Below are 25,923 nucleotides of genomic sequence, written 5' to 3'. Positions count from 1 at the left end.
CGGCGTATCTGTTTTTTTAAACCCATTTACCCTCTGTTCCTTTATCGACACAGCCCACTAAATCCTCTTTGTCCTTCAATCATGGTAGAGTACATCTCTCCACCAACGTAGTGGAACCACTCATCCACATCAGGTCTCACCTTGAGAAGCTCTGCAGCACGGAGGCAAGGGTAAAGCTAACCTAAACTAACCCTTAGGTCACTGGTATAACTGAAAGCACCAGAAGATTGCCTATAGAGTCTGAACCCAGCAACTAAATCACTATTCTCATTGAACAGGGAGGATCTGTGTCAGCTCATAATGTGAAGCAGGTATTCTCCAAATGCTAGACAGAGTCTAGCTGCAAGGTGTTAATGACCATGACTGGGCTCTTTGCAGAAAAAGTGAGCAGCCTACAAATAGTCAGTAGCAGGCTCATTGTTATAACACCAATGCAGCTGAGGGATAAACTGTCTCCAGATGCAAAAAGCAAATTGGTGGGGAGACATAATAAAAAGAAAATGGAAAAAAAGACATTTGATGGGTGACTTGGTCATGGAATTAGATCCATCCTTGCAACACACTTCTGGCTGATATTAAGAGTTGCAGTTCTTTTAGCAGTTTTAAAGCCAAATTAAAAATCTGGCTTAAAGCTAAACAAACATACAACCACTAATTTGCAGACTGTAACTGACTTGATTTTTAAAGTACATGTACTTTGCACTGGCTTTTACATTTTGTACACTTCAATGTCTAGTGTCAATTATGTGTTAGTGTTGTGTATGTGTTAGTGTTGTATTTGTGTGGATTGTCTATATGTATGTTTTCAATTGTAACCTGCCAAGGGACTGCAGATGAAAATTAGCTCGAAGCTAAATCTGGTACAATCCATCAAATGGTGACATTTATGTTTAACACTGTACAGACTGTAGAGCCTATATATCAACCTGTATATAGTTTTCACTAGTGTCCCCCCATACTAAATGTATGCATTGAGGGTATGGTAAAGAGTTTTGGATGAAAGTGTCACCCAATGGCACATGTTATCTGTACCAAATGTTTCAAACAGGAGCAAAAATGACAATTCTGCTCCAAATTAAAAGCACATGCCCCAGACAATAACAGATACATCTAGTAACACTTCTTAATAGTTTTTTTTAGGATGCCCAAATGAGTCATCTTCACACCCCCACTTCCACAGTTCGGTCATAGCGGAGACAAACACAAAGCTCCCCGTGGAATACTTGACCTAGATCTCCCATGGAAAACAGACACGGGCCTCGTCCTGCTAGCTTCTCCCTGGCATCAGCTGCGGACTGTTAAGACTCAGACGCACTCACACATACAGCCGGCGCTGCATGGATAGGTGTGCCATTACAGAACTCATTACAGCAATGTGAGCAGGTGTTTACTGCAATTTACAGACTCATTTTATCACTTTCCCGGCTGCGGCTCTGGAGATTTCCTCCTCCACTGCTTTTGAAGTCTCAATCACACACCCAGAAGAAGGAGGGTTCATTACGGGTTTATTGGTTAGGGTACTGCTTCTATATGTATGTATATATTATATGTATTTATGTATATATTCTATATTCTAACCATAAAGGCTAAAAAAATCTGTGAATTATTAACTAATTAATTAAAAATAGGACTAAGTCAGAATAAAGGACCCAGTATGGTTCTTTTTAATACTGTTGATTTGGAAAATTTAATGAATTCTTAAAGGGTTTTTATGCCACCATAGCACCTTAGCACCATAAACGTCCTATGTAGAATCATATAGAGGAGTAAACCCACCTAAATTAATTTGCATAGTTTGTCTACTTTTAGTCACTTTTAGACTTTTAGACATAAATCTGTGTGGTAAATTCATAGTATATCATAGTAAGTACTGATCAAACTGATGTAACTTATATGAAGATAGAGTCTTTTAAGGGAAAAAAAAGCATAAATCAACAGTTCTAAGAACATAATTGATTTGATATTGATGGTTGTTTGCCTCATGATCATCCCCAACTGAGATCATACAGTAGTTTTCTCACCCTTTTCTTTCTCACTACATCATTGGGCATGACGCTATAGAGAATCTTTCTATTTATAACACCAAACAGGATTCTACTATATGGTACAAGCTTCAATAATCATTTTCTGGTACTGTGTAAAACCCTTTTTGTCAAGAGTTGCCATATACCTTCATCCTTATCTCTCCACCTCTCTGCTTCACCTCCCCCTCAATATTTCTCTCTATATATATAATTCCTTTCCTCCATCTCTCTCTCTCTCTCTCTCTCATTTTCCTCTCCATCCTCCCTCGCTGTCCTCAACTGAGCCAGAGTGAGATGTTCGAGTCTCTCGGTGATGACACCCCTCCATTGATTGACTGTTGGTCACGTCTCTGTAATGAGCCTAATAACCCAGAATTGACAGGGAAGATGAGACAAAGGCAACGGACACCCAGCAATTAATCTGCCCCATCCTTTCACCCTTGTATACAGACTGATTACAGAGAGCCGAGGGAGTAAAAATGAAGAGCCTCATTAGTACTAAATACAAGGTAGAGTCGGGTGATAAACAGCCCTAGGTTACAAAAACATATTCCAAATAATTCTTAGTTTACTTTGACATACATGACAGATGGGTGAGGCACCATAAGGGAATTTAGACTATTTGAAAGTCGATTTAGTCTAATCTTCAGTGACTGACACCTGAACTGTCTTGTGTTATGATAAAACCGAACTATCTGATGCTTCAAATGCTAAAAGCAACATTATTTTACTCACGCCATGTAATGAAATGATGAATGGTATGCTCTTACATCTTTAACATTATTTGGTTTTACTTTTCATCTTAACAGTTCCCCCATTTTCAAATTAGTCATGAATTTAAGAATGACATTTGTCTGAATAATTCCCTTATTTTTATGCTAAACTGCAAAACTATCCACTTTAACAAATTACTTAATCTTGTATTGAGATTTCAAATCTTTTTTTTAAGTGAACTAAAACAAATCGACCAATGGGATGAGAGAATTTCAGTTGTTTCCAGTGCACATCAATGTGGTTCAACAATTTTTGAAACATGATGTTGTAACATTATCGTGAAACTAGCGGTTTTATTTCAAGATATTGTCAATTGTTTTTAGGCTGACATAAATCTTGATGAGGTAAATTCACAGTATATATCATATAAGTAGTATTAAAGTCGAGATGAAACGGCATTTCGAGAGTATCTAACTTCCGTATCGTGACGTATTTCCGAGTGAAACAGGAAAGACAGGCGGGACATAACGTTGGGAGGAATTTGATTTGAACGTTGAAAAGTGGGTGTGTCATAACACCCGAAGACACACCGAAGTACCATGCTGTTGCTAGCTAGCTAACTAATGAATCTTAGCCTCTTAGCTCTGTGCGCTAAAAGTTGAAGATTGATTGATGGGTGGATGTCATGATATTATTGGTTGAAATTAGTTACGGGCATGCTTACGTAAGCACACGGCATATTTTGTTTTACAGGAAGAAAACATGATTGAATTTTGATATAAGAATACAATGAAATAGATTTTTGGTATTTTTTTTGGCATATATTGTTAAATAGGTGCACAGTATGACCGGGGATGTGATCTAAAAGGGTTAAAAAGGCATTTTTCATTTCATCTCGTCTTTAAACTGATGTAAGTTATATGAGGATAGGATATTTTAAGGGGGAAATATAATGCTTTTGTAAAAATATAATTGCTTTTTGTTAATATTGGTAGTTGTTTGCCTTATGATGATCATCAACTGGAGGTTTATCTACCTTTTTATTTACCACTACATCACTGGAAGCAAGAGATTGTGTCATCTAATTGGCAGATTCCTTTACTCATTATAAGGAAAACAATGAATACCACACTAAATGACTTAATATGGACATTTCTTTTTTCAGTGTGGCTCCATGATTCAGTGCACAGCCACCTGTCAAAAAGTTCCCGGCTGTCATTTCTCTGCACCGCCTTCCTTAGTTCTGCAAGTTCTGCTGCGAGTCCCTGACAAGCAGTTCACTCTCTTAACTCGTCAGTTTATCCCACACACACACTCTGGTGTTGTGTTGCTGTTAGCCATCGGGGAAACGATACAAATGAAAAAAAAGTGTCGATCTGTTGATGGGCCACATGGAGGAGCCACAGTGCCACACCTCACACCTCTAACATGTCAGTGAAGGACTGTCTTCTCTCATTATCTTCATATCCACAGCGTATGTATTAGATCTACACACTGTACAGACCGGAAGATAATATCCAAAAGGGACAGAGAAGGAGAGGGAAGCAGCTCCTTTGCCCAAACATGGCCATTTAGTCGAAACTGAGCAGCTTTCGAGAACTGAACAAGGTGCTTCAACAACACAAGTGTGTGTGGGCGCACAATGGTTGATATCCACTAATCACCGACAGTCAAATGCTGAAAACGGTGAAAAGCCGAAATGGCAGAGGAAGACGAAGGCCAGGTATGAATCATACAGACGGCGGAGGCGGAGAGAGGGATAAGGTAGCCTGTGAAAACACACAGATGATTTTCACAGCGTGGAGCCGTGTCGGCCAGATCCAGACCAGCATGCCGGGGTCAGGCCCCGCCACGAGGGAGCCGTCAATCTCCAGAGACTGACTGACAGGCCGCGAGACGGGAGGGAGAGACGAGCCTAAAGACAGACGCAGTGTGTGTGTGTACAGACACTATTGACTCTGTGTAAACCGAAGAGAGAATCGGACAAGAGAAAGAAAGGAGGGAATCGATTGCAGGTTTACCCTGGCGTCCTTTTTGTGTGTTTTGCTTTGTTTACCTCTCTGTGGGTGAGTATTTTTGGCAGCTAGTAAACTCCTCATGATTGCAGGGTATTGCAGGCACGGCACGCCCTATGAACTACGACACGGAAACCAAACACCATGTAGGGGAATAACTAGAAAGCAGATGCTGTCCAACCAGTCTCTTTTCCCCCTTGGCGTTCCTTAAGTCACCAGAAAACCACAGAGTTTAAACAGCTGATTTAGTAGAATGCACATAGCCTTTGGTTACCAAATATACAAGTCACATGCTGAGACACTTGGAATTTGTTGTTTTGTTGCTCAGACCTTACATTGTATAAGAAAATATGAAATATATGGCCGTTGAGATGTGCCATAACAGCATTGTGTAACACAGCACAGTTTCATAAGAGCTCCCCAGAGCATGCCACTGCTTTAATATAGTACATTAAAGTGCATTTATCCAGCGCCGCGCGGCTCCTCCTCAATAATTTAAGTAGAGCGTTAATGCATCCGGCTTGCAGCATGTGCAGTATAGATGCGTGTTGTGATCTCTCTCAGATATGGAGCCCTAATTAGATTCCAACAGGCTTTTCACGCTGCTGCCAATCAAGCGCACCGGCTCCCTCCTTCACACAAAATCTGAGTCCGGCCAAAAGCTCCAGCGGTAGGGGAGCTGCTGCTTCTGGTTTCTGCTGACAGCAAGCACAATCAGCATTTAAGATGTGTGTGTGTGTGGGGGGAGTGTGTGCATGTGTGTCCACTGTTTATCGACTTATTTCACATCAAGATGGCCTGAGCTGCTGGTACTCAGAGTCTTGCCCCGAGGCTGCGAGAGACTGAGAAGCATGCGATGTAAAACATATTTGTTTGGTAAGATAAAATCTGCAGCTCATAGTTATTGTTCAGTAATTACCTCTACAGTTCTAGTTGGCGAAATAAACCGATTTTGAGAGAAATTAAGCCACCTTCACAGAGGCGGATGAATTTAAAAATAAAGTCTTTAGCGTTTATTTCATTCGTGACCTTTTAATGAGGCTGGAAGCAAAGCGTGATGCTATGCAAATTGTTTCATGCGTGCTTGACGCAGAGGTAACAGAAAACCTGCACTGATCGTATGAATTTTAATTTTTCTCACCTCAGCATCTCAAACTGACATAACCCCCTTTTTATCTGGTTCGCGGAGATGAAGGAAAGCAGAAATTGTAGAAAAGTAAAAAAAAAACAGAAAGTGTGAGACTGGGAAAAACGACTGTACGCGTTTGTACAGCTCCTCCCCACCAACACACTCTTTTTGAAAGCATTTGCATCAAAGTGACTTATTAACAGAAGGAGAACAAGAGAACTGGGTCATTCAGGAAGAAGGTGAATGTGTGTAAGACGTAAGAAAGAATCGCGGAAGAGAGAGTAGAAGTCAAGTTTCCTGGTTTCAATCCTTCAGCCCAGCTCTCTATATTCTCTCTCTCTCTATTCTCAACCATCTTTCTCTTTGATGCTTTGCACACACACACACACACACGAGGCTCTGACGTACTAGCACCTCCTCTGACCTCATCCCATTAAAAAATGTGTCAAAGACTGGAAAAAAACTGAGTGGGCAGGCGGAAGGCGTTTCCATGTGTGGGATTGACATGTTCCTTTCTTTTATTTCAGGCAACGCAGGCGTTTCTCACTTTCTCTCCATCCATCATGGCTTCTTATCACGATGAGTCGATAATCAGTTGTTTGAATTGTGTTACTACTCCATCCTCACATGTTGGCGCTAGGGAAGGCTGCAATAAAACATTACTATCAGCGGTGGTGTGGCTTCCCTGGTTTTTGAAATGGAGATTTTATGACCACGTCTGCAAAGTAGTTGCCAAAGGCCTTGGGCTTCTTTTTTATAGAGGAGAATGAAGAGAAGGTGAAACAGATAGATAGGGACAGAGAGAGAGATCTCACTTATCGCCAGTGTCTTTTACTGTTGCGAGAGAAGGGAAGACCCGGCACTCTTGGCAACAGAATATATTTCCCTCCTACTCAACCCCTATCAATGGTGATGAAACGTCTCCTCTCCCACTATCATTTCACCTGGGTTTTCAGCTGCAATGCATTTCTAAGCTGCCACAGATATGAATCACACTCTCGGAGGACATCCATGGTGAATGCTAATGTCTCTGCAACATGGCAGCTGATAGTCTTTCCATCCTTCTTCTGCTGGGGAGAGAAGATGCAGTGGAAGGAGGAGGGGAGGATGCCAGATTCCTTTTCGATTAGCGTTATCCCCCTCTCTCACCGATCACGCCTCCAATAATAAATGTACAAGAAGATTGACCATAATGTACACTGTGCTCAGGCGGCGGCTCTGTGCTTTATGGTCCCCGAGGGCCACCATTGTAAATGAGTGAATTTCCTTTTCGCCTATGGTTTTAATATTGACATCAATCACGAGCAGGAGGAAGCCGGGGAATTACTTTTTTTTTGGTGCGTTTTTCTTTTTTTTTCTTTTTCTCGCTCCCCCCCCGAAAAAAGGCAAGCGGTGAGCTGTTGCAGCTCTTAATTAAAAGATGGAGGGTGGAGGGATGCGTGAAGCGAAGAGGAAGCTTTTTGCGGAGCCTAATTACACATAAGCAAAGTGAACAAACACATGCATAAACACAAGCAGGCGTTCAGGCTTCGCAAGTGCGGATAAACAGACGTATACGCACGCGTACCCGAGCACGCACACACATACTCCATATAGTATAATCAAGGACGAGAATCTGTCCCCCTTTTTCTTTGGCTGTGAGCTGAGGCCACCGGTGTCTCCTGTTCCTGCCAAGCCCTGGTTCCCATTAGGGCCCATATGACGCACAGCAGGGACCTGGCTGCCCAGACGCACTGCACCGGCTCCCTCCATCCATGCACATGCTGCTTCAGCAGGCCGCAACACACACTCTCACACGTGCAAAGAAACGTACACATAAGCGGACGCACATACAGGCCCAATTAATGCATACACACGCTAGTCGCTGCAATTCACATTTATGAGGTCTAAGAGGTTGGAGGTTCAGTTCATCTGGAGAGCTGAGGACAACAGGCGCAATGGGAGTAAGACTCCGGCAAATGGAAATGGCAAAGACAACGCAGGTTAAGCTCTGTGCGAGTGTGTGAGTGTGTGTGCGTGTGTGTGTGTGTGTAAGAGAGAGAGAGAGCCGAGACCCGGGCTTTCATGCTTCGTAAGCCATTAAAGCCCAGAGGAATGGACAGGGCTTTGGAGGTGAATGTTCCGACGCTGTTCCTCGCAGCTCCGCGTATCGATTTTTGGAACGACTCGACCCCCCCCCCCCTCGTGCTCCATCAGCCATCCATCGCGGCAAGACTAACAATTACACAATAATTACCCCCCCCCCACCCTACCCCCCCTATTGCACTTATAGAGTCCTGTGGGGCGACCGCCTCTATAAGTGCCGTACAATTAGCCCTTAACCTCTGACACTGTTTGCTCTGTGCCGCAAAGCCGTTCAGCGCAATATCAGTTCAGCTGTATTCTATGTGTGAGTGCAATCTCAATTGAATTTGAATGGTAAGACGAAAAAGTGGGATGACGTGTTTTGACGGACGCTTGAAGCTGATTACTGCCATCCAATGATAACGCCCACAAAGAATAATACATACAAAACTATGCAATAGCTCTCCCTCCTCCCTCTCTCTGCTTCTCATTGTGCTGAGGAACAGATGATAGGAGGCCAGCGCATAACAGCAGATAACAGCATCTACTGTGTAGGTTGTGTAAGAGGGCCCACCCACCATGTGTCACCACACTAACTGCAGACGGGGGCACAGAGACACACATTCTCTCCTCACACCTCCGCTCAAACCGTTACCTGTACATGGGGGGGGGAATATGCCTCCCCTCAACCCATTAACCTGCCCTAGATATTCACTTCTATCAACAAATGTTACATAAGACCGCTAGAGTGCACCAACTAGTGAAATATATGTAAATAGGAGGAAGGCTAAATAAAAGTAGCACTGTTATGCCAGTACTTTGGTGCAATTTTCACCCGGTGTACTTTGCGACGCTGCCAAACAGACAGTCTGGAAATCACTCTGACGATCATCATTACGCTCCGAGCCTATGTTTATCCTCGCAAGCCGGCCCACATGTCCTTGACCGAAAAGCCCGGACGCTTTGACGTGGCGAGATGGAGTCGTAACCCTCCCGATCTCCCATTTCCGTCATTGTGCGGACTGGCATCCGAACTATACACGGGCCGCGGTCGGGGGTCGCATCCCATTCAGCTCAGCGCATCCTATCCCATCAGCACTGGCAACAGCCGCGGATTACACAGCTGCACTGAAGCTCAAATCCTTTCAGGAGGAGAGAGAGGCATTTCAACCCCCGACTCTATGTGCGACACACACAGAGGAGTCAGCCTGGCTTCACCGAGAGTCTGGGTGGCTGACTTTCATCTGCTGAAAATAAAAATAAAACTGCATTATGAGAAGCGTGTTGTTTTCTCTCGGATGTGATTGGCTGGTTATCGCTGCCACCTGCTGGGCTGCAGCCAATTGGACGGTATTTTCCTCGCGCTGGCTTGCTGCGGCCATGCTGTCGCGCATTTCATACGGCGGGCTTTGGGCTGGCCAGCTGTCCATAAAGATGCTCTCTGGGCTAGAGAGCCAGAACATCTGTTTTTTCCCATTCATATACATATAGAAGGTCTGCTCCCACTACACTAAACAGCTTTAGCCACCTGCATGCATTTGAAGTACTCAAATGTAGTTAATGTACACATGCACACTGCCTGCAACATGTAAGTCAAGCTTACTACTGCAAATACACACACGCACACACACACACACACACACACACACACACATACACACACACATACACTGACCTGCATCTCCTTGTCCCCATATTTGGAGGGGTGCTTGCTGCCCTGGCTCTTCCTGCGCAGTTTCTTCAGCTCGGCCTGGCACTTCTCCAAGCTCTCCCCTTTGCTCTTGTGCTCCATCTGGTACTTCTTCAGCGCAGCCTGAGGGGGGCAGCACAGAGTCAGCAGGGGCACCGCAGCACCACCGCACATGACCTTTCATACAGGCACTAAAGTCATTTCAAAACTGTCCCGGCGAGTGGTCGCCTTCTATTGTACGGTGCGAGTGGCGAAGCACGAGGACACAAAGGTTGAGGGAGGATGGCACTGCGGTGTTATTGTGTATTGGCTATCTCTCCTCCTCCGCCCTCTGTCCCTTTTTCCTCCCTGTGTCCTCCATCCCGGACTATCTAGTGCTTCAGGCTCATTGTGCTCCTGTCCAGGCCTTTGTGTTTCCCTCATTCACATCTGCCAGGAGTCCTCTGATGCATTTGACGCAAAAAGCAAAGCAACCTTTCCCTTTTTTTTTTCTTTTTTTTTTTTCAAATCTATGTTTTGTGGCGTGGGTAATTACTTTCGTCAGAGATTGAAATAACAGAGCAGGCGCACATGTGCCCCTTTGATCCGAAACCGGTCTGGCAAAGGCTCAAATGAACTTGCATCCAAATTTCAAACATGAGGTCATTAAGCGTCTATTTCCTTCTTGAGGGCATCAAGACATGCAAACTTTTCATTTTAGACGCTAATTATCAGAATGACATTCATCCAAGAGCCTTCCAAACATCCCGCTACATGGGGTCTCACACGGAAAAAATGGTTTTGGGACCAATTCAACACAACTGATCGCTGGTAATGAATTTGTCTATTTAATTTTTTTTTTTTTTTGCAAAACTCCTCTCATTTTCACGGAATGAGTCATAACTCATGGAGCAGAGAGGGAAGTAATTTACGTAACTTATTGCGGCTTGGCTGAAAGCCGGTGGGAAATTAAGGGGAGAGTGTGCATTTTGTCTCTGGCCAACGATTTTATGAGAACGTGGTTAAATATTCCCCATAACTTCGCTCCCCGGAGAGGCCTATCCGTTGTGGGATAAAGTTAAAAGCAGTGTTGCGTCAAGCCTTTAAAAAACGTGGCCTTCCCCTCAGAATACACAAGGCACATGGTGGTGCTGGCACGCAGTTACATAATGAGTTGAATCTTAACCCCTTGCACCCTGAGTTTCCTCTAAAGTAGCTTCAAAGTTAGAAAAAACATTTTTTCCATACTGTGCGACAGTGTCATGTACATATTCTGTATCTGCTCGTTCCAACGCTTCATTGAAGCTACAGCTGCTTATATTGGGTGAAATATTCAAACCCAAGGTGCCTTTTTTACAACAAATCTAGATGTTTGTGCACCATTTTATACACATTTCCTGCTAATTCAGCCTGACACATTTGGTATCTTTTGAAACTTTGGGATCTTGACTAGAATTTTAAATTTTTAAAGTTTAAAGTTTTGTGGATTTGAACAAAGCTTGGCTGCGAAACGTGTTTATAATGACGGTCCCCCATGCGGGACCAGCGGGGTAGAAGTAGTTTTTAATGCGATGCAATGAGAATCTTCTTGAGCCTTCTATTGCTTAGGACCGGTGCTCTGAATAAGGGCCATCTCATTTGTAAATAAGCTATAATTGTAGTTTTTTCTTTATTGAAACAGTGGGAAAGAGGAGAGGTAAAACGTCTAAACATCTACACTGTCTGTGAGCATAAAGTGGAAGTGGATATGAGAGTAGTGTTGGGTACGGCTAACGCAGATGTGGACGCTGCAGGTGTGTATTTGGACAACAAGAAGGGAAACTCACGTTCAGATAGCGTGCGTCCAGCTCCACCTTCTTCTCCAGCTCTGTGAGGAGCTCGTTGTGGAAAGACTTGAGCTGAAAGACACACAGGAACACAAGAAGCTCTCAAAAACAAAGCGACAAATAAAAGAGAACGAAACCTCAAGTAGTTACATGCACAGCAGTTCGACCGCGGCAGTTTATTTCCAAAAGGAATGCAGTGGCTGTCTGAGTGTTGTGGTGCCAGAGGGACTCGAAGGACTGTGTTTGTGTTGCCATCGGAAACGTCGCACCCACAGGATTAGGGGACGATGTGTGGTATGTAAGATGCATGCCAAAGTCAATCTGGTGTATGTGTGCACGTGTGAGAATGTGTGTGTGTGTGTGTGTTGAGAGGGCAAAGTTGAACCAGTGGTGAAATGTCACCAAGCGAACCACAAATGACAAAATCAATAACGTCCATAAATTATTAAACACACTTGAATTGAACACACACTGCAGTGGCTTCCGCTGACTTTCAGATGATTAAAAAAAAAAAAAAAAAGCACTTCCACCTTGGATTAAGACTCTTTGTGACCTCATCACAGGCTTCTCACCCTCGTTCTGCCTCTCTTATCATCAGTGTTGAGGGGAAATAATATTTTCTTTAACTTCTATCAGTCGGATTTGTGCTGGGAAAGCAGGAACTCTTGTTTGTGGGTGTCAGTAAAGAGCGAGGTCTGGATTGTGTTGCACTGAGATTAGCATTTCCTTTTCAGCAACTTTCCAAAATAAAGTGCATAAAGCCAGATTAGTCTTCTCTTTCCTGCTTCTCTCTGCTTCACTTGTTCTTCTTCTCTTTCTTTTCCTGTTGACTGAACGCTCACTGCTAATGGCACCGCAATTGGCCAATTTACGATTTGCCAGTTTCTGATGCAAAGCTTTTGGACAGCCGAGCCTAGACATTTTTTTTTTTTTGCTCTGTCATGGATGCAATTTAAAATGTCGCCAAGTCAAAACATACTTAAATTAAAGTAAAATTCCTAACTAATAACGACCTAAAAAATACTCAAAAAAGGTACAAGCGCACAAAAAATAATGAGAGTCATTTTCATTTGTTACTTCCGCCCTTGATGAATAGAACTCTTATCATGTGGAGACTCAAAAGCAAACAGGCCTGCAAGCTGTTTGGCTCCCAATCTGTAGCTTAAGAAGCGCTGATTATAGAAACGCCATCACCACCAGCACCACATGCTCACCATCTCTTCAAGCTGGATCTGGATCTGTCTGTGGACCTCAGCCATCTGAAACAGTACCTCCCCTGTAGAGAGAAGACAATGAAAAGAGAAAGAAAATAAACAAAACAAAAAAAGAAGAGAAAAGAGAGAGATTGATGTTAAACCTCCCCAACGCCTCTGAAAGCTATGTAATCGTGCAAAAAGACCATGCAGCCACACACAGAACAGATGAGAGACAGGTGTATGGTGCTGAGGGAGGAGAGGAGGAGGAGGCAATGGACAAGATGAAACATCTGTCATGTTACAAGCGGACAAAACTCAAAACACAGACAAAATCAATAGAACATTACAAGAATACGCAGCAAAGACAGAATGAATGAAAAATCAATGAGTTTATCAAGAGCTCTAACAGGGAACTTTTATCTCTATATCAAAACCAAACTCAAATGTGAAGGCGTTTTCATTTTACCAATAGCTTACAACACTACTGCTAAGAAACATACAGCTATGATGAAAGAAAATCTTATTGACTCAAGTAATTTCATCTTTGCATTGAGACATATGTTGTACTACAACATAACAGGGGGGAAAAAAACAAAAAAAACACCAAAAAGCAGAACCCAGAGAGAAGTCGAAAACTGAACAAAAAAGAAGAGAAGTAAACACAAAAGAAAAGTAGAAAGTAAAGGATGATTCATGCAGCCAGGGAGGTGCGTGTCGTTTTAAAGATACCTACATGCTGCCTCTTCTGAATATGCAATGCATTGTAAAAAAAGGAACAAAAAGATCTAGTTTGAGCAAAGAACAGAGGGATAGAGACCTGGAGAGACAGTGAGAGATCAAACTACCCCAGAAGAATGAGACACACGACAGGTTTTCACACAAAAAAAAACACTCAGACAGGCAGTTAGTCAGACCCTCGACTTACAACTACAGACCTCATGTTATTACAGATTTCTATAAGACTTATCTATCTCTCTATCTATTAGGGATGGGACAATATATCGAAATTCAATATATCGCAATACAAAAATGTGAAAAAACGTATCGTGGGGCAGAAAAATGAACTGCGATATTGGCTACATTTTATTCTGCTGTAGTAATCACAAATGAGACGCTTGACCATCACAATTTCACAAAATTATATTATTTGCACTTTGTAATGACATTTTTACATTGTTGTTTACATTCTAGCAAGCCAATGACATTGCTAGAAAGATTTGTGTCTCAGAAATAAGCATTATTCTGTCATACTTTGTCATTTGCTATACAAATAAATTTGAATTGAATTGAATTAAACTTTTATTACATCGTATCGTGGTTGTATCAAATCATGAACCCCATACTGTGTATCGAATCGTATCATGAGATGAGAATATTGTCCATCCCTACTATCTATCTATCTATCTATATATCTATCTATCTATCTATCTATCTATCCATATATATATGTAAGACTATAAATATGTAAGCTTAGCCTCTGTATATTTCTAAAAATGCCCACAATAATATATTCCACAGTTCTACCACCGTTCCACACAGCGCTGAAGCACTGAGGGCTAATTTATTCCAAATGAGCCCACTAATATCCATTAGCGGCACTCATCTGCCTAGTGTGTAATGCATGTTGACATCGGGTAATGTATGTTGTTGCAGCCGTTACCGTGGGGGGAGCGCGCCGAGCGAAGGCGTGGGCCGGCCGGACGGGGCATGAGCCGACCCCTATGGACACCGGACAGGCAAACTAGTCGGAAGGTAAGGACGCTTTAAGAGTGGGCTGCTTTCGAGGGGATAATACGGGCTTAATGGAAGTGCTGCGGTCATCTAGACGCAACTCAGCTGGAGTAAGGGGGGGGTGGGGGGCTGGGGGCTGGGGATTTAGGTGAGGATCTTCCAGAGAGATCAGTCACTGGCCACAGAAACACAGCTTGTCACACATACATATGGGGGGAATTGGGTGGGGAACCGTTTTTTAGCCGCACACGCTTCAGGAAAACCTGGAGACGCAGAGAGAGACACGGCCGTTTTGTCCAAGGTCCCTGACAAAAGACACTCATCTCTATGAGCCCACTATATAGCGACCCCCCCCCCCCCCGCACCCATCTGCCTATGAAAATGCAGTGACAGCTATATTACTGTACAAGTGTTTCACTGCCTCAGGCGAGGGCATTAGGAGTAGTGAGGCAGATAAATGCACTGGTGTGTACTTCCAATCTCTCCTTTGATTCTTGGAGGGCGCCCAGCACACTCTCCATCCCATCCATCAATAAACAGCCACTGGCCGTCGATGGGCCGTGGCAACTGGGCTGAACTCGAGCACCGCTGTCTATACACACACACACACACACACACACACGTCGATCTCAGCCAGAGGACTGCATATTATAAAAACACAGACACTTTCCTATACATTAGCCCTGTAGATGCCAGTCTATTTCCTTTTTTGTGTAATTTTACAGCTGCTTTCAGTGCCAAGGTCAACTGCGTGCACTCCTTCTACGGATCAATCACAGTACAATGCCCACTTCGAGGAAGGAGAGAGAGAGAGAGAGAAAGAGAGAGAGAGAGAGAGAGAGAGAGAGAGAGAGGAAACAACATCCACTCTCATCCTCTAACCTCGCTCCATCTTCGCTCCATCTTCGCTCCATCCCCCCCCCCCCCCCCCCCACTCCCACTCTCTGCCAATACGAAGCCGTTCAGCTGAGAATGAAATATAGCCGCAGGATTAACTGCACTTCACTGTACGGTTGCTTCTGCAAAATGGAAGCTTGGTTAATTTTTCAAGCTTTTATACTAGATTAGATCAACTATAGAGAAGAAACAGCTAAAAAACAGTGCATGGGTTTGCATGGGTATGTTCTTAGCCAATGACTTTGCCCCTGCAGGTCCCCACCACCTGGGCCGCCCCCGAATTCCTGGATGTACTTGTTTCGTCTAATCCAAAACCACTCCATCTTGCATGGTGAAATATTGGACTTCTACCCAGCAGACCAACTAAGCTGCTTACTGATAATCAGAACAGATCACAACATCTGAGGCTTAGGGAGACTAAAGCATATTGTGCAGGAGGGTCCTGGATCAATTAGAGAAAACACAATCGCGGCCCCTCAGCTGTGTTTGCCTACGAAAGGTCCTCGCCAATCAATACTTAGGCATCCCCGCGAATGCCCGTGTGTCACAAAATCTATTTTCCATTTTCCAGCCGCCGCCATCGTCTACGGTCAAAGTTCCACATTCATTAGGGCGCTTGTTGTTTTCATGTCGATGTCTGAGAATGGAAACCACAGGCGGGATTTTAATTGAAGGGACAGCGGTTTGATTTAGCAAACAAATGTATGCCAGCAAGTAAAACATGCGCGTCATTATTTGCCTAATGCGCACAAGGTCCATCATTAAGTCCAGTGATTCAGAGGTTTACAGTACACACTGGGAGAGATTAGGTAAGTACCTTAAAACAATAGCTTCCAAAAAACGCAGCTCACAGAATTAGATTGGAGAAATAATCATTCCTGTGTCAAACCTGCTAAACCGGTTATCCGAGTCAGGGGAAAGTTCCCTCTGAAAAACCATAACCTCAGCTACTGCCTAAAAGCCCCGTGTGGTCTGAACTATAAATCAAAAACAAAAGGTTAGTTACCCGTGGGTGTGTGTGTGTGTGTGTGTGTGTGTGTGTGTCTGGCTGGTCCAAGCGGTCCTGACCATGCCCGTAGGGAGAGTTGTTTTTGCCTTGGGAGATGGAGGGTGAGAGGAGGCCCATTATTCAGTGCGGCTAACCCGAGGGCAGCACTCACATGTGGGTTTATTACCCCAGCTACTCTCTGTCTCACCGGGAGAGAGAGGGAGAGAGAGAGGGAGAGAGAGAGAGAGAGAGAGAGAGCGGCTCTATACCAAGTGTTCGATAAGACACAGCTGCAGTTAATGGCCATATGGAGGGAGGTGTTTTATGTAGTGTGCGTCTCTCTCAGAGGGGACTGTATTACGGGAGCCTGAAAGCAAACACAGGCAGCTCTAATCCCCGGGAAGCTGCGGCGGAGGGAGCACAAGGTGCTGCGGGGAGATTTGTCCTCCTCAAAGCCACCTGATTGACTGTTGTTGTTGTTGTTGTTGTGATCGCCTGGCTATTTAATTTCTCTACGCACCGAGGGTTCTCTCCCCCTTGATTTTAGTGGGACTTTTTTGCTGCACACGAAAAACAGAGGACCTGTGATTACATTCCCACACACGTAGATTCAATATCTCATTTGCATTTACATTTTAAGAATTTATCAGAGGAGACTTACAATGAGTGCAACAGTAGAAAAAGTTTCCTAGATCAGCAGAAATTAGCACACCAGACTTTCCCCTACCCTTGAATAGGTGAGGTGGGTCACCCTGCCTTAAGGAGCTGCTGAAAGAGTTTCATTAGTCTGAGTTTCAATGGAGAGTTTTAATGTCCCATGATGGTCTAAATGCTGTTTCAGAGGCTTTTCCACCCTGACAAGAATACAATTCTGGGAGAAACACTGATACACACACACACAAATATTTCCTTTGGCTTGGGCTTTACAAAGAGGGCTCAGTAGATGGAGCAGGCAGAAGTAGGAAGAGACAGATCTATCTGTCAATATATTGTATGTCCGCACTACAGTCCAACATAAAAAAGTGGAATGCTGCAGTCGGCTGGCAGAAATATAGAGGCTCAAATGTTTAAACGGACTATGCTGTCAACATGTTCCTTGATCACGGCCCTGAAAATATGAATCACCTCAACAAACCTACAGCCGGGCATACTGAGGGAAAACTCCTTCGTCCTCAGCGATGCATCAAGGCGTCGTGGCGTCGAGGCTGGCAGCCGTCGCGCCCGGCAGCCCCGACGGCACGGGCGCACGCGTGTCATGTCGCCGCCGCGCGCCTCTTTGATATCTTTAGCCGTACGCTGTATCGAAAAAGAAAAATGAATCCTTTTAAAAATGAATTAGGGTACAGAAGATCGATAGGAACGGGCGGCTATACATAATCATTACAGGGCAGCTGATGGGGTGCGAAATGGAGATTGATTATTCGAGACGGCGGACGCGGGCTGGGAGCGAGGGATGGAGGGATGGAGAGATGAGGGGATGGAGGGGAGAGACCCAAACAGGGACGGAGACAAAACCTGATGGCTTTTTTTCTGCATTGACACATGGACTCCAGTGGACCAATAGCTGTCAACCTCATCACCTCTGACCTCTTACTGGGTCCCATAGTGGATAAGTAAAGATTTACAATGTTCTTTAAGTGATCCATCACCTCTTCTGTCCCTGTCTCCCTCTACAATTTAGTCCTTGGTCTAAAATCGTGGCACAATAAGGTTTGTACTCGTCAAAATCTCTCACTTGGCCCAGTTTTATGCATCTCGCTCCAAAGAGAAAGCACCATTGTTTCCAAAGGCGTGCCTGACAACAAGAGTGTGTGCGAGAGGAGTCGGTGACAGCCGAGTTTCACACCACCGCCGGGTGACAATAAGGTAGAAACGGAGGGAACTGACAGGTGCTACTACGCACTATAAAGTGTTTCGTATTTCACAAACACTCCGAAACTGGGAATCCTACAAGGAAAAACAAAGCAGGCATGGACAGCCTGAAGACAGCAAAACACAGCGAAGCGCTTTGTGGGTTTTTTTCCTGTCTGCTGTCTTTTGTCTTCGGAAGTGTCACGGCAAAAAGGATTAGCAGAGGATGTCTGGTATGTAGGATGCGTGCCAGAATCAATTTGGGGGTGTGTTTACGTGCACGTGTGTGTGTGTCATCTATGTGTGTGTGTGTGTGACTGCAGAGCCTCTGATCAGGGCCTGTGCTTCCCACTATTATCAGCACCATTAAGTCACCATTTGGCTGAATCCCTTTGCCAAGGACAGTGCGACAACGCAAGGACATACTTTATGGAGTCCAGCAGTTTATTATAGCCACATCAACACCTTATTACTTATCTCACATCCATACACCAAGTCAAACACTACGCTACAGCATCCACCACCAGACACTCACAAAGACCTGCATTCTTCAGACTTGTTTGAAAACCCCCCCGAAAAAGCGCTGATGAGTGTGTGGCACTCAAGACAGAGACATGAAACAGCGGCAGAAGAAAGGCATCAGACAGGTGGTGTGGGTTGTAGTAATGAACGGCGTAGGGAGGGTGATCAAAGCGGCGGTGCCGGGGCCCCCGTGCGCTCCGTTGGCAGCCGCGCTTTGATTTGACCGGGTACCGACTGAAGGCCGCTAATGAGCTGGGAACACATCGCTCTATTTCTCTTCTTCCTCTCCCTCTCTCTTCATTATGTGTCACTTCCCTTCTTCCTCTGCGCTTCTTCTTCTTCTTCTCCCTCCCTCGCTTTTCCGGGGGGGTGACTTCAGGACAAGGGCTTATTAAAAAGGGCAGAGACAGTAGTAGTAACCGATGCCAGATAGAGGATGGTGATATGTGGGGGGTGCGGCTGCAGAAAATTAAAACGTATGACGGGTTTAGAAAGGAGCAAAAGGCTAAGAAGTGAAAGAGAAAACTCCCATCACCCCATGTTCATTCATTCATTCATTCAGGAGTACTTTTACATTCTATGAGGAAGGTTGATGAGATGATGGTGAGAAGTGAAGGGGGGGTGGGGGGGGGGGGAACGAGAAGAAAGAGTGCTCTCGCTGCAGTTTCCCTCCCTGCGCAGGGCGAATGCTAGCAGAATTCTGATCGGGGGGTTGGAACTCGGGGGAAATCCGGGCAGCGCTGGCTCAGAGGAAAGGGGGTCGCGATGAGGTCACCGTCTTTTCCCTCAAGCCGCGCGGCAAGAGATTTCAAACTAAACAGATTTCGGGGGGGCGGAACAATGGCAGACTGTGGAAGAGACCAGACACTTTGAATTCTGCTAAGAGATGCTCTGTACGTGATATTAGGGATATCCTACAAACTCTATGTGTGTGTGTGTGTGTGTCCAACATAATAAAGTCTATCGTTCCGGGCTGCCACCAAGGATGCTCCTTCCCCATCCGTGTTTATGAGTCTTCATTATTGCTTTCATCCTCTTTCGGTTTCCCATTACCGCTGCTCATATTTCCTCTCCCAGTGTCAGCCAGCTGGGCAGCAGCGATGCTGATTTAAACCACTTCTCTCCCAGAAGAAGTACAATTATCTGACAGGCAAATGAGGGGGAAATTATACAGTAAAATCCACTGATGAATATGGAGCTATGCGAAGAGAGCCATACAGATTTTGCCTTTTTGACCCAACAAAATTACATTCTCCTGTGTTGAATCTGTGCTATCGCCGGCTGTATCTAAGCCTTGTTCCCGGCTTCCTCTAGTTGTGAAAGCCTGCCATCTTCAACTCTCTCAAAGCGGAGGAATATGGACGCCGAGAAGGCCGACACTCCGCTTAAAATCATGTTACTCTGAATTCATTATCGAAAGGGTAATTGTTTCCTGGACCTCCGATTTGGCCGCCTGAATTAACCTTAAATTGTTTTAATGAGATGGATGTTATGCTAAAGCGTGATCAGGCCTCAGGGACGGGGGAATACACCAGAGAATGATGAGAATGAGATGAGGAGCGAGGGGAAGAATTCATTAGAGCCCCCCAAAAAATGGAGTACAAAAACACATAGGTACATTATGCTAATTTGCTCATGCCTAGGAGGAGATGTCTGGTAGGGAATGCTTTCATCGTTGGGTGTAGCTGCGGTGACAGGTGACAGAGTGTAAGTCAGGGATGAAAACTATGTCAAACTCTCTGTTATTTGATGCCGTGACGTCCGAAGATGACGCTCTCCACACCTATTTTTTCCTTCTGAGTGGCAGAAATCAAAAGGCAGAAGATGCGACAGGTACCACTGCACAGATATTCCCTGCATAAAATACAGGCTAGGAGCTGGAATCCTCTGTATATGAGAAATGAAATCAGTTACAGATCTTGAGACATAAAGGATACATTGCTTTACCAGTGTGCTTCCTTCACAATAGCTCTGCCTGGAGCCGAGTGCCACAGCACAGCACCGAGTGAATACCACCTCTGCCCAAATCTGCATCTGAATGGCTGAGCCCCTTATATGGCCAGAGCGGGGAACCGGAACTGCAGGAGCATCCTACTTTTTTTTTATGTCCATATTTAGCATGCGGAAGAGAGAAGATGTCATTTTCAGCCGTGCTGACATCACCGACGAGCCATTTTTGGACTGGCGCACCGAGCATCGTAGCTCCGTCTCTCCTCCTCCTCCGGAGCGGCTCCGGTTTGATCTATTTTTAGAAGCATGTGCGGCGTCGGCGTGTTCTCCCTGGGCTGCCTGAGCTCCCACATCAATGCGGGGGCGTTCACACACACACACACAAAGAGAGAGAGAGAGATAGTGAAAGGGAAAGAGAGAGAGAGGAGGAAAGGAGTGGGCTGAATCTCACCTCTGCTGCAGTGAACATGTCATGGAACATCTTTCCTCTCCTCGTGCCAGAGAGAAGTGGTTCAAACTTTGACAGCAGCAGCTTAAATTAAGAATAAGTGAATGAAACAGAATGAGGCATGGTTTCCTCTTCCTGCTCTGAGCTCTCGGGGCTGCGGGATCAGCTCTGCTAAGTGATAAACAACACCGCTCGGGATAAACAAGTGTCCCCACGAGTGGATGTGAGTCAGATTATTTTGGGCTGCGAAAGTGGATAATAATCATGTAATGTTTTTGTACTAATTACTCGGTTTGAGCACCGTCTGCACTGGCATGTGACTGCCAGTGCTTGTGTGTGTGTGTGTGTGTGTACGCGTGTGTGTGAAGACAGCTTGAATCTACCATTAAACTGCTCCCCTGTCACCGCTGCTGTCTCTCAAGTCACACAGCGAGCCAAACTGCCAAGTGCTCGGCTGAAAGAAATAGCAGGATTTGCCGCCGGGCTCTCTATACGGTGCAATTATACACCGGAAGCTTCTCCACAGTGTCAGAGTGGGATGACCTCTTTTGTTGTTTGCCTCGTCTAGATAACTTTACCTAAGAGAACAATATGGATACACGAATCCGACTTATTCTCCCCCCCCAGGCGGCGACCACGGCTTGAAGAACCTGTTTGTACATTTGACCCGAGAACATAATGCTACACGCATATTCTCAGCTATGTTCACTATGTTCAATATGCTATGGGAAATGTTTGGTGAGACAGGAAAAAGTCTGTAAAATTTCATATTCATCTCTCTATTTATACATTTCAATCCAAAATGCTATATAATCCATTGCAGAAATCATTCCTACCCAACATTCATGAGTCAATATTTCAAAAAATGCTCGATTCTACCCTCAAAAACAAAACAATTTCATAAGCAAAGATCTTAAGGTGACTCATAACTTAATTTGCAACCCATAATGTGTTTTTACCTTTGTGCCGGTAAACCTATTTGTAAGAGTAGGCGTCAAGTTTTTTTTCCATCTCATTTTGGAACCGAGCTCTCCAGCTGCTCATACTTTACAGGCTTAGAGTTAGAATGAAAACAGCAATCTTTACAAGGAAGAAAGGCAGGCATGGTAAACAACTTCAACTTCAGAATTTTACTTTCAGACATCTTGGGCAACTTGTTGGACTGTTGTCACTGGCTGGGATTTCCCAGAGGCACCTCATGTTTATGAAATATTGATTCAGGGGACTATGACTTTCTTAATGCAAGTAAGAACATATCTGCAATACCCACTGTAGCTTTTACAGTCATAACGATTATAATGGGATTAACTGCTTGTTTCTTATGATCCAATTTTTAAACTCTCTTTCATGGAGACCAGCAATATTATCCAGTTAGTCTGGATATTATCAGTTATGTAAATGTGTACCCAAGATGCTCCATGGCTAATTCATCAACAATCCAGTGATTCTATACTAGTCTATGCCCTTTGCTTTCTCCACCCAACTCCCCCTCTTGTCCTCATTTCCCCCCGTCACGTGCAAGTCAGCATCCTCAGTGCATGTCCTAATGCCATTAGCCACTGCTCACATTAATGCTCAGATTAATTGCATTGTTTCAGTAAATCCAATCTGAGGTGGCAGAGTCTCTCTCTGCCAGAATTCACTCCCAGAGTTCAGGCAGTTTAAAGTCCGGCCCGGTTAATTCAGCTCTGTCGCACCCAGCCATTTCCCCCTCAACAAAACCCAATTAAATTAACAATTACAAGTCTCCCCATTTTACAAATCTGCCTTCAGTCTTCATCAATTATGAACTGCGAGGTAAAGCCCTGTGCGAGTGATTATCCCCCATCAAACACACACACACACACACACCCTTATCTGCCATCATAGCTCTTGTCACAGCTACAGCCCTCTGGCAGGCACGTGCCAGCTGAGTGAGTGTAGTGTCACACACACACACACACACACACACACACACACAGGCAAATAATCCTGGCGCCTGCCAATTAAGAAAGTGAGCAGGCTTGAAAAGTGTTTCCGCTTCATGCCGCAATAACAGAACTCACTTCTTCTCTCCTAGACCAGAAAAAGCAGAGCGGACAGAGAGATCCAGTCTTTTAGCAGACCACCACCAACCCACACTGCCTGACCGCCTGCCAGCACTCCTGGGAATGACTCAGGACATAGTAACTATCTAATCATTACATGGTAATAGGCTGAGGGAGGGCTGATTATGTAAATACTTGATCACAGATCGCAGAATTGAGCTAATGAGGAAAATGGGTTTGGGGGATATTCTCTTGTCACTCCTCCCAAATTCTAAAATCATCTACTGTATGGATGAATTTGCGAGTGCTTTTATGTGTAAGACTTACTAATATATAAGACCTGAAATCCGATAGATTGAAACTGAACCGACTATTTAGGAGTTCTCCTCACGCTGCATAGTTATTTTTGACCATGTCTCCTTCTCTCCCTCATTCTCCCACATTTATGTCAAACAATCTGCTGAAGCCGTGAGGCACAAGCCAAGAAATGGAATATGCTAAAGTATCCAAAAAGCAATATGCATCGTCAGAGCAATTCCCTCTTTAGTCTGCACAGGCCACAGCCACAGACAAGGGGCTGCTCTGGGCAATGCTGATATGTGGAGACGGCATCAATCTGGCCTGCTCAGCCTAGCCTGTCATTTCACTGGAGGCGGAGGGAGGTTTTGCTGAGTTAAACAGTGCTAGGGCTGCTGAGTCATGGTTAGGCCTGCAAAAGGGGGGGGGAAATGGAGAAGGAACACAGAACAGGCAACCCCGACGCGCGGACGAACACAGGACACATGCCGCAGAAGCACAGTGAGGACAGAAAACACGTAGGGAACAACACTAGAGCGAAGCAACCAAGCTGATGGATATGGGGATGGAGAGATGCATGGCACATCCTTTTATTTATATTCTGAGGAGGTTTGTGATAATGGATTGTTTAAGATAATGGCATGGGCTTAGACATTAATTAAAGCTGCGGGATTACAGTAGGCTGCACCCTCGTAGATGAATTCCTCGGCTTTAAACATTTGTGATCTTAATACCGAGCGGTTGGAATGAGATCGCCGCGCAGATAATGGAGTTGAGGCCGAACGCAGAGACAGTAATGGGCTTTTCACCGTTCAAAATTGGAGTGGGCACACAAACTCAATTGAATATGTATTCACAGAGAGGCAGGGGGGAAAAATGGAATGATGAAGCTCCAGTAGAAGTGTGAGGGAGGACCGAAAAAAAGGTCTCCCCATGAATAATGAATGCACAGACAGCTTTTATATCCTCCTCTCTCGCCTCAGATATCCCTCTCTTGCTCCCCCGCCTCAGATATCCCTCTCTTGCTCCCCTCTTTGCCATCTCTCCCCCTCTCCTCCTCTCCTCCACCGCTTCAATCCACGCCTGCTATCTTAAGTCACATCAGGGTGTATGAACGAGAGAGTGCACTGATTCGGTACTAACGCAAGCCAGTCACATTCCCCAGCATGTGACTGGGTCTGCAACTGTCATATACAGCCAATACTTTACATAGTGCACGACAAAGCGGCAATGATACAGAGGCGTGTCTCAATTCATATAGATGCTACTTAGGCATTGCTACCTGTATATCTCCCACACTGTCTGCTATGAATGACCTTTCAGTTCTAGTTATCACGAGATTAGTTATCACTAATAAGTCTATAGCTATAATGAGCAGAACCAGGGCCGATCCAACCTGAACCAGACAACACGCTGTGTGAAAAAATATTCTTTACCAGAAACAGCATGGAGAATTTGTCCTTGCAACCTCCTTCAAAACAACATTCAAAACAGAGTATTTTTCATTAGCACAGTAAATATATTCTGGGTCTTATTACGAGCAGAAAGCAAATCCACTTCACCATGTGTGCCACTGTTGGTGAATATCAAACGCAAGAGAAAGGCGAATTTGTGAATTAATTATTTGCTCACAGTGCTACAATATAAAAAACTGTTAAAGCGCCTTTATAGTCCTCTGAATGCGAGGGAACAAGAGATTAGCCAAATAGGCATTGCCATGACAAATATGTGGAATTAATTCTTACAGAATAAGAATTTGTTTGTCTGTGAAAAGTGGTGGTGACACTGCATTGAATAAGCTCCAAATCACAGTAAATGACAGACTAATGCGCTGTGAATATAACAGCGTTTTGGAGATTTGTGCAGACTGCGAGCATTGGATTACTGGAGCATCGGGCGCACGTGTGTGTGTATGTTCATGTTTGAGCGTGTGCATCCAGTTTCAGATTGGTCATCGGCTGCTTCTGCTCATACCCCGTTTACAACCCCGGGCCTTCCCATCCACCATCTGCTGGTGCAACCCCCCTCCACCCCACCGGGGGCACTACAGCCACTACTAGGACTCACCAAGATCCTTAGAGCCTTGACTTTCGCTGGCCATCTCGCCCATCCGCACCAGAGCGTCGAAGTAGCCCTTTGCAGCGTATGTGACACCTGGAAACATGGAAGCATTGGGCATCAGATCAAGGGTGCGGAGTGGAAATGATGTCTTCTTCAGCCCAGCAACCCTCCCCTGTGGCCCCGGAGAGGTAAGGCTGGGCATGGGAAACAAAGGGCTACAAGCTACAATGGAGACTAGGGAGGAAAAGGAAAAGCACTAGAAAGGCAACTACAGGCAATGCTAATGGACAGAAGCTGGATGGAAGCTGCAGAGACCACTCTTAACCAGTATACAGTAAGAAAGTAAGTAAGTAAGTAAGTAAGAAAATGTAGGGAAAGCTACTAAGAAGAGGAAAAATTCTTCAACGGAAGCTACTTTGGAGTGAACCTTGTTAAAATCCAAAACAGCACCATCTCAACAACCTCCAGACTCGAAAGTACGTTGACGAAAAAAAAGTAACTTTTCCGAGGCAGT

At 44.7% G+C, this 25,923-nt stretch overlaps 1 protein-coding gene across 3 annotated transcripts in view; it reads right to left on the bottom strand.

Annotated features, from left to right (window-relative positions):
- The window catches only part of baiap2b (BAR/IMD domain containing adaptor protein 2b), a 64,308-nt gene that overhangs the window by 17,536 nt on the left and 20,849 nt on the right, over positions 1 to 25,923 (bottom strand). For 2 of the 3 annotated variants that reach the window (XM_078290673.1, XM_071907744.2), the window contains exons 3-6: positions 25,416 to 25,502; positions 12,656 to 12,717; positions 11,442 to 11,513; positions 9,622 to 9,759 (exon numbers count right to left, since the gene is read on the bottom strand). In XM_078290673.1, coding sequence (XP_078146799.1) covers positions 9,622 to 9,759; positions 11,442 to 11,513; positions 12,656 to 12,717; positions 25,416 to 25,502 — 359 coding nt within the window. The remainder of the gene's footprint in view (positions 1 to 9,621; positions 9,760 to 11,441; positions 11,514 to 12,655; positions 12,718 to 25,415; positions 25,503 to 25,923) is intronic. The other variant, XM_071907745.2, reaches the window with a different exon arrangement.

This window comes from Centroberyx gerrardi, chromosome 20 (assembly GCF_048128805.1).
Source record: "Centroberyx gerrardi isolate f3 chromosome 20, fCenGer3.hap1.cur.20231027, whole genome shotgun sequence".
In the NCBI taxonomy this organism is placed as follows: domain Eukaryota; kingdom Metazoa; phylum Chordata; class Actinopteri; order Beryciformes; family Berycidae; genus Centroberyx; species Centroberyx gerrardi.
This window is presented reverse-complemented; position numbering and strand designations above follow the sequence as displayed.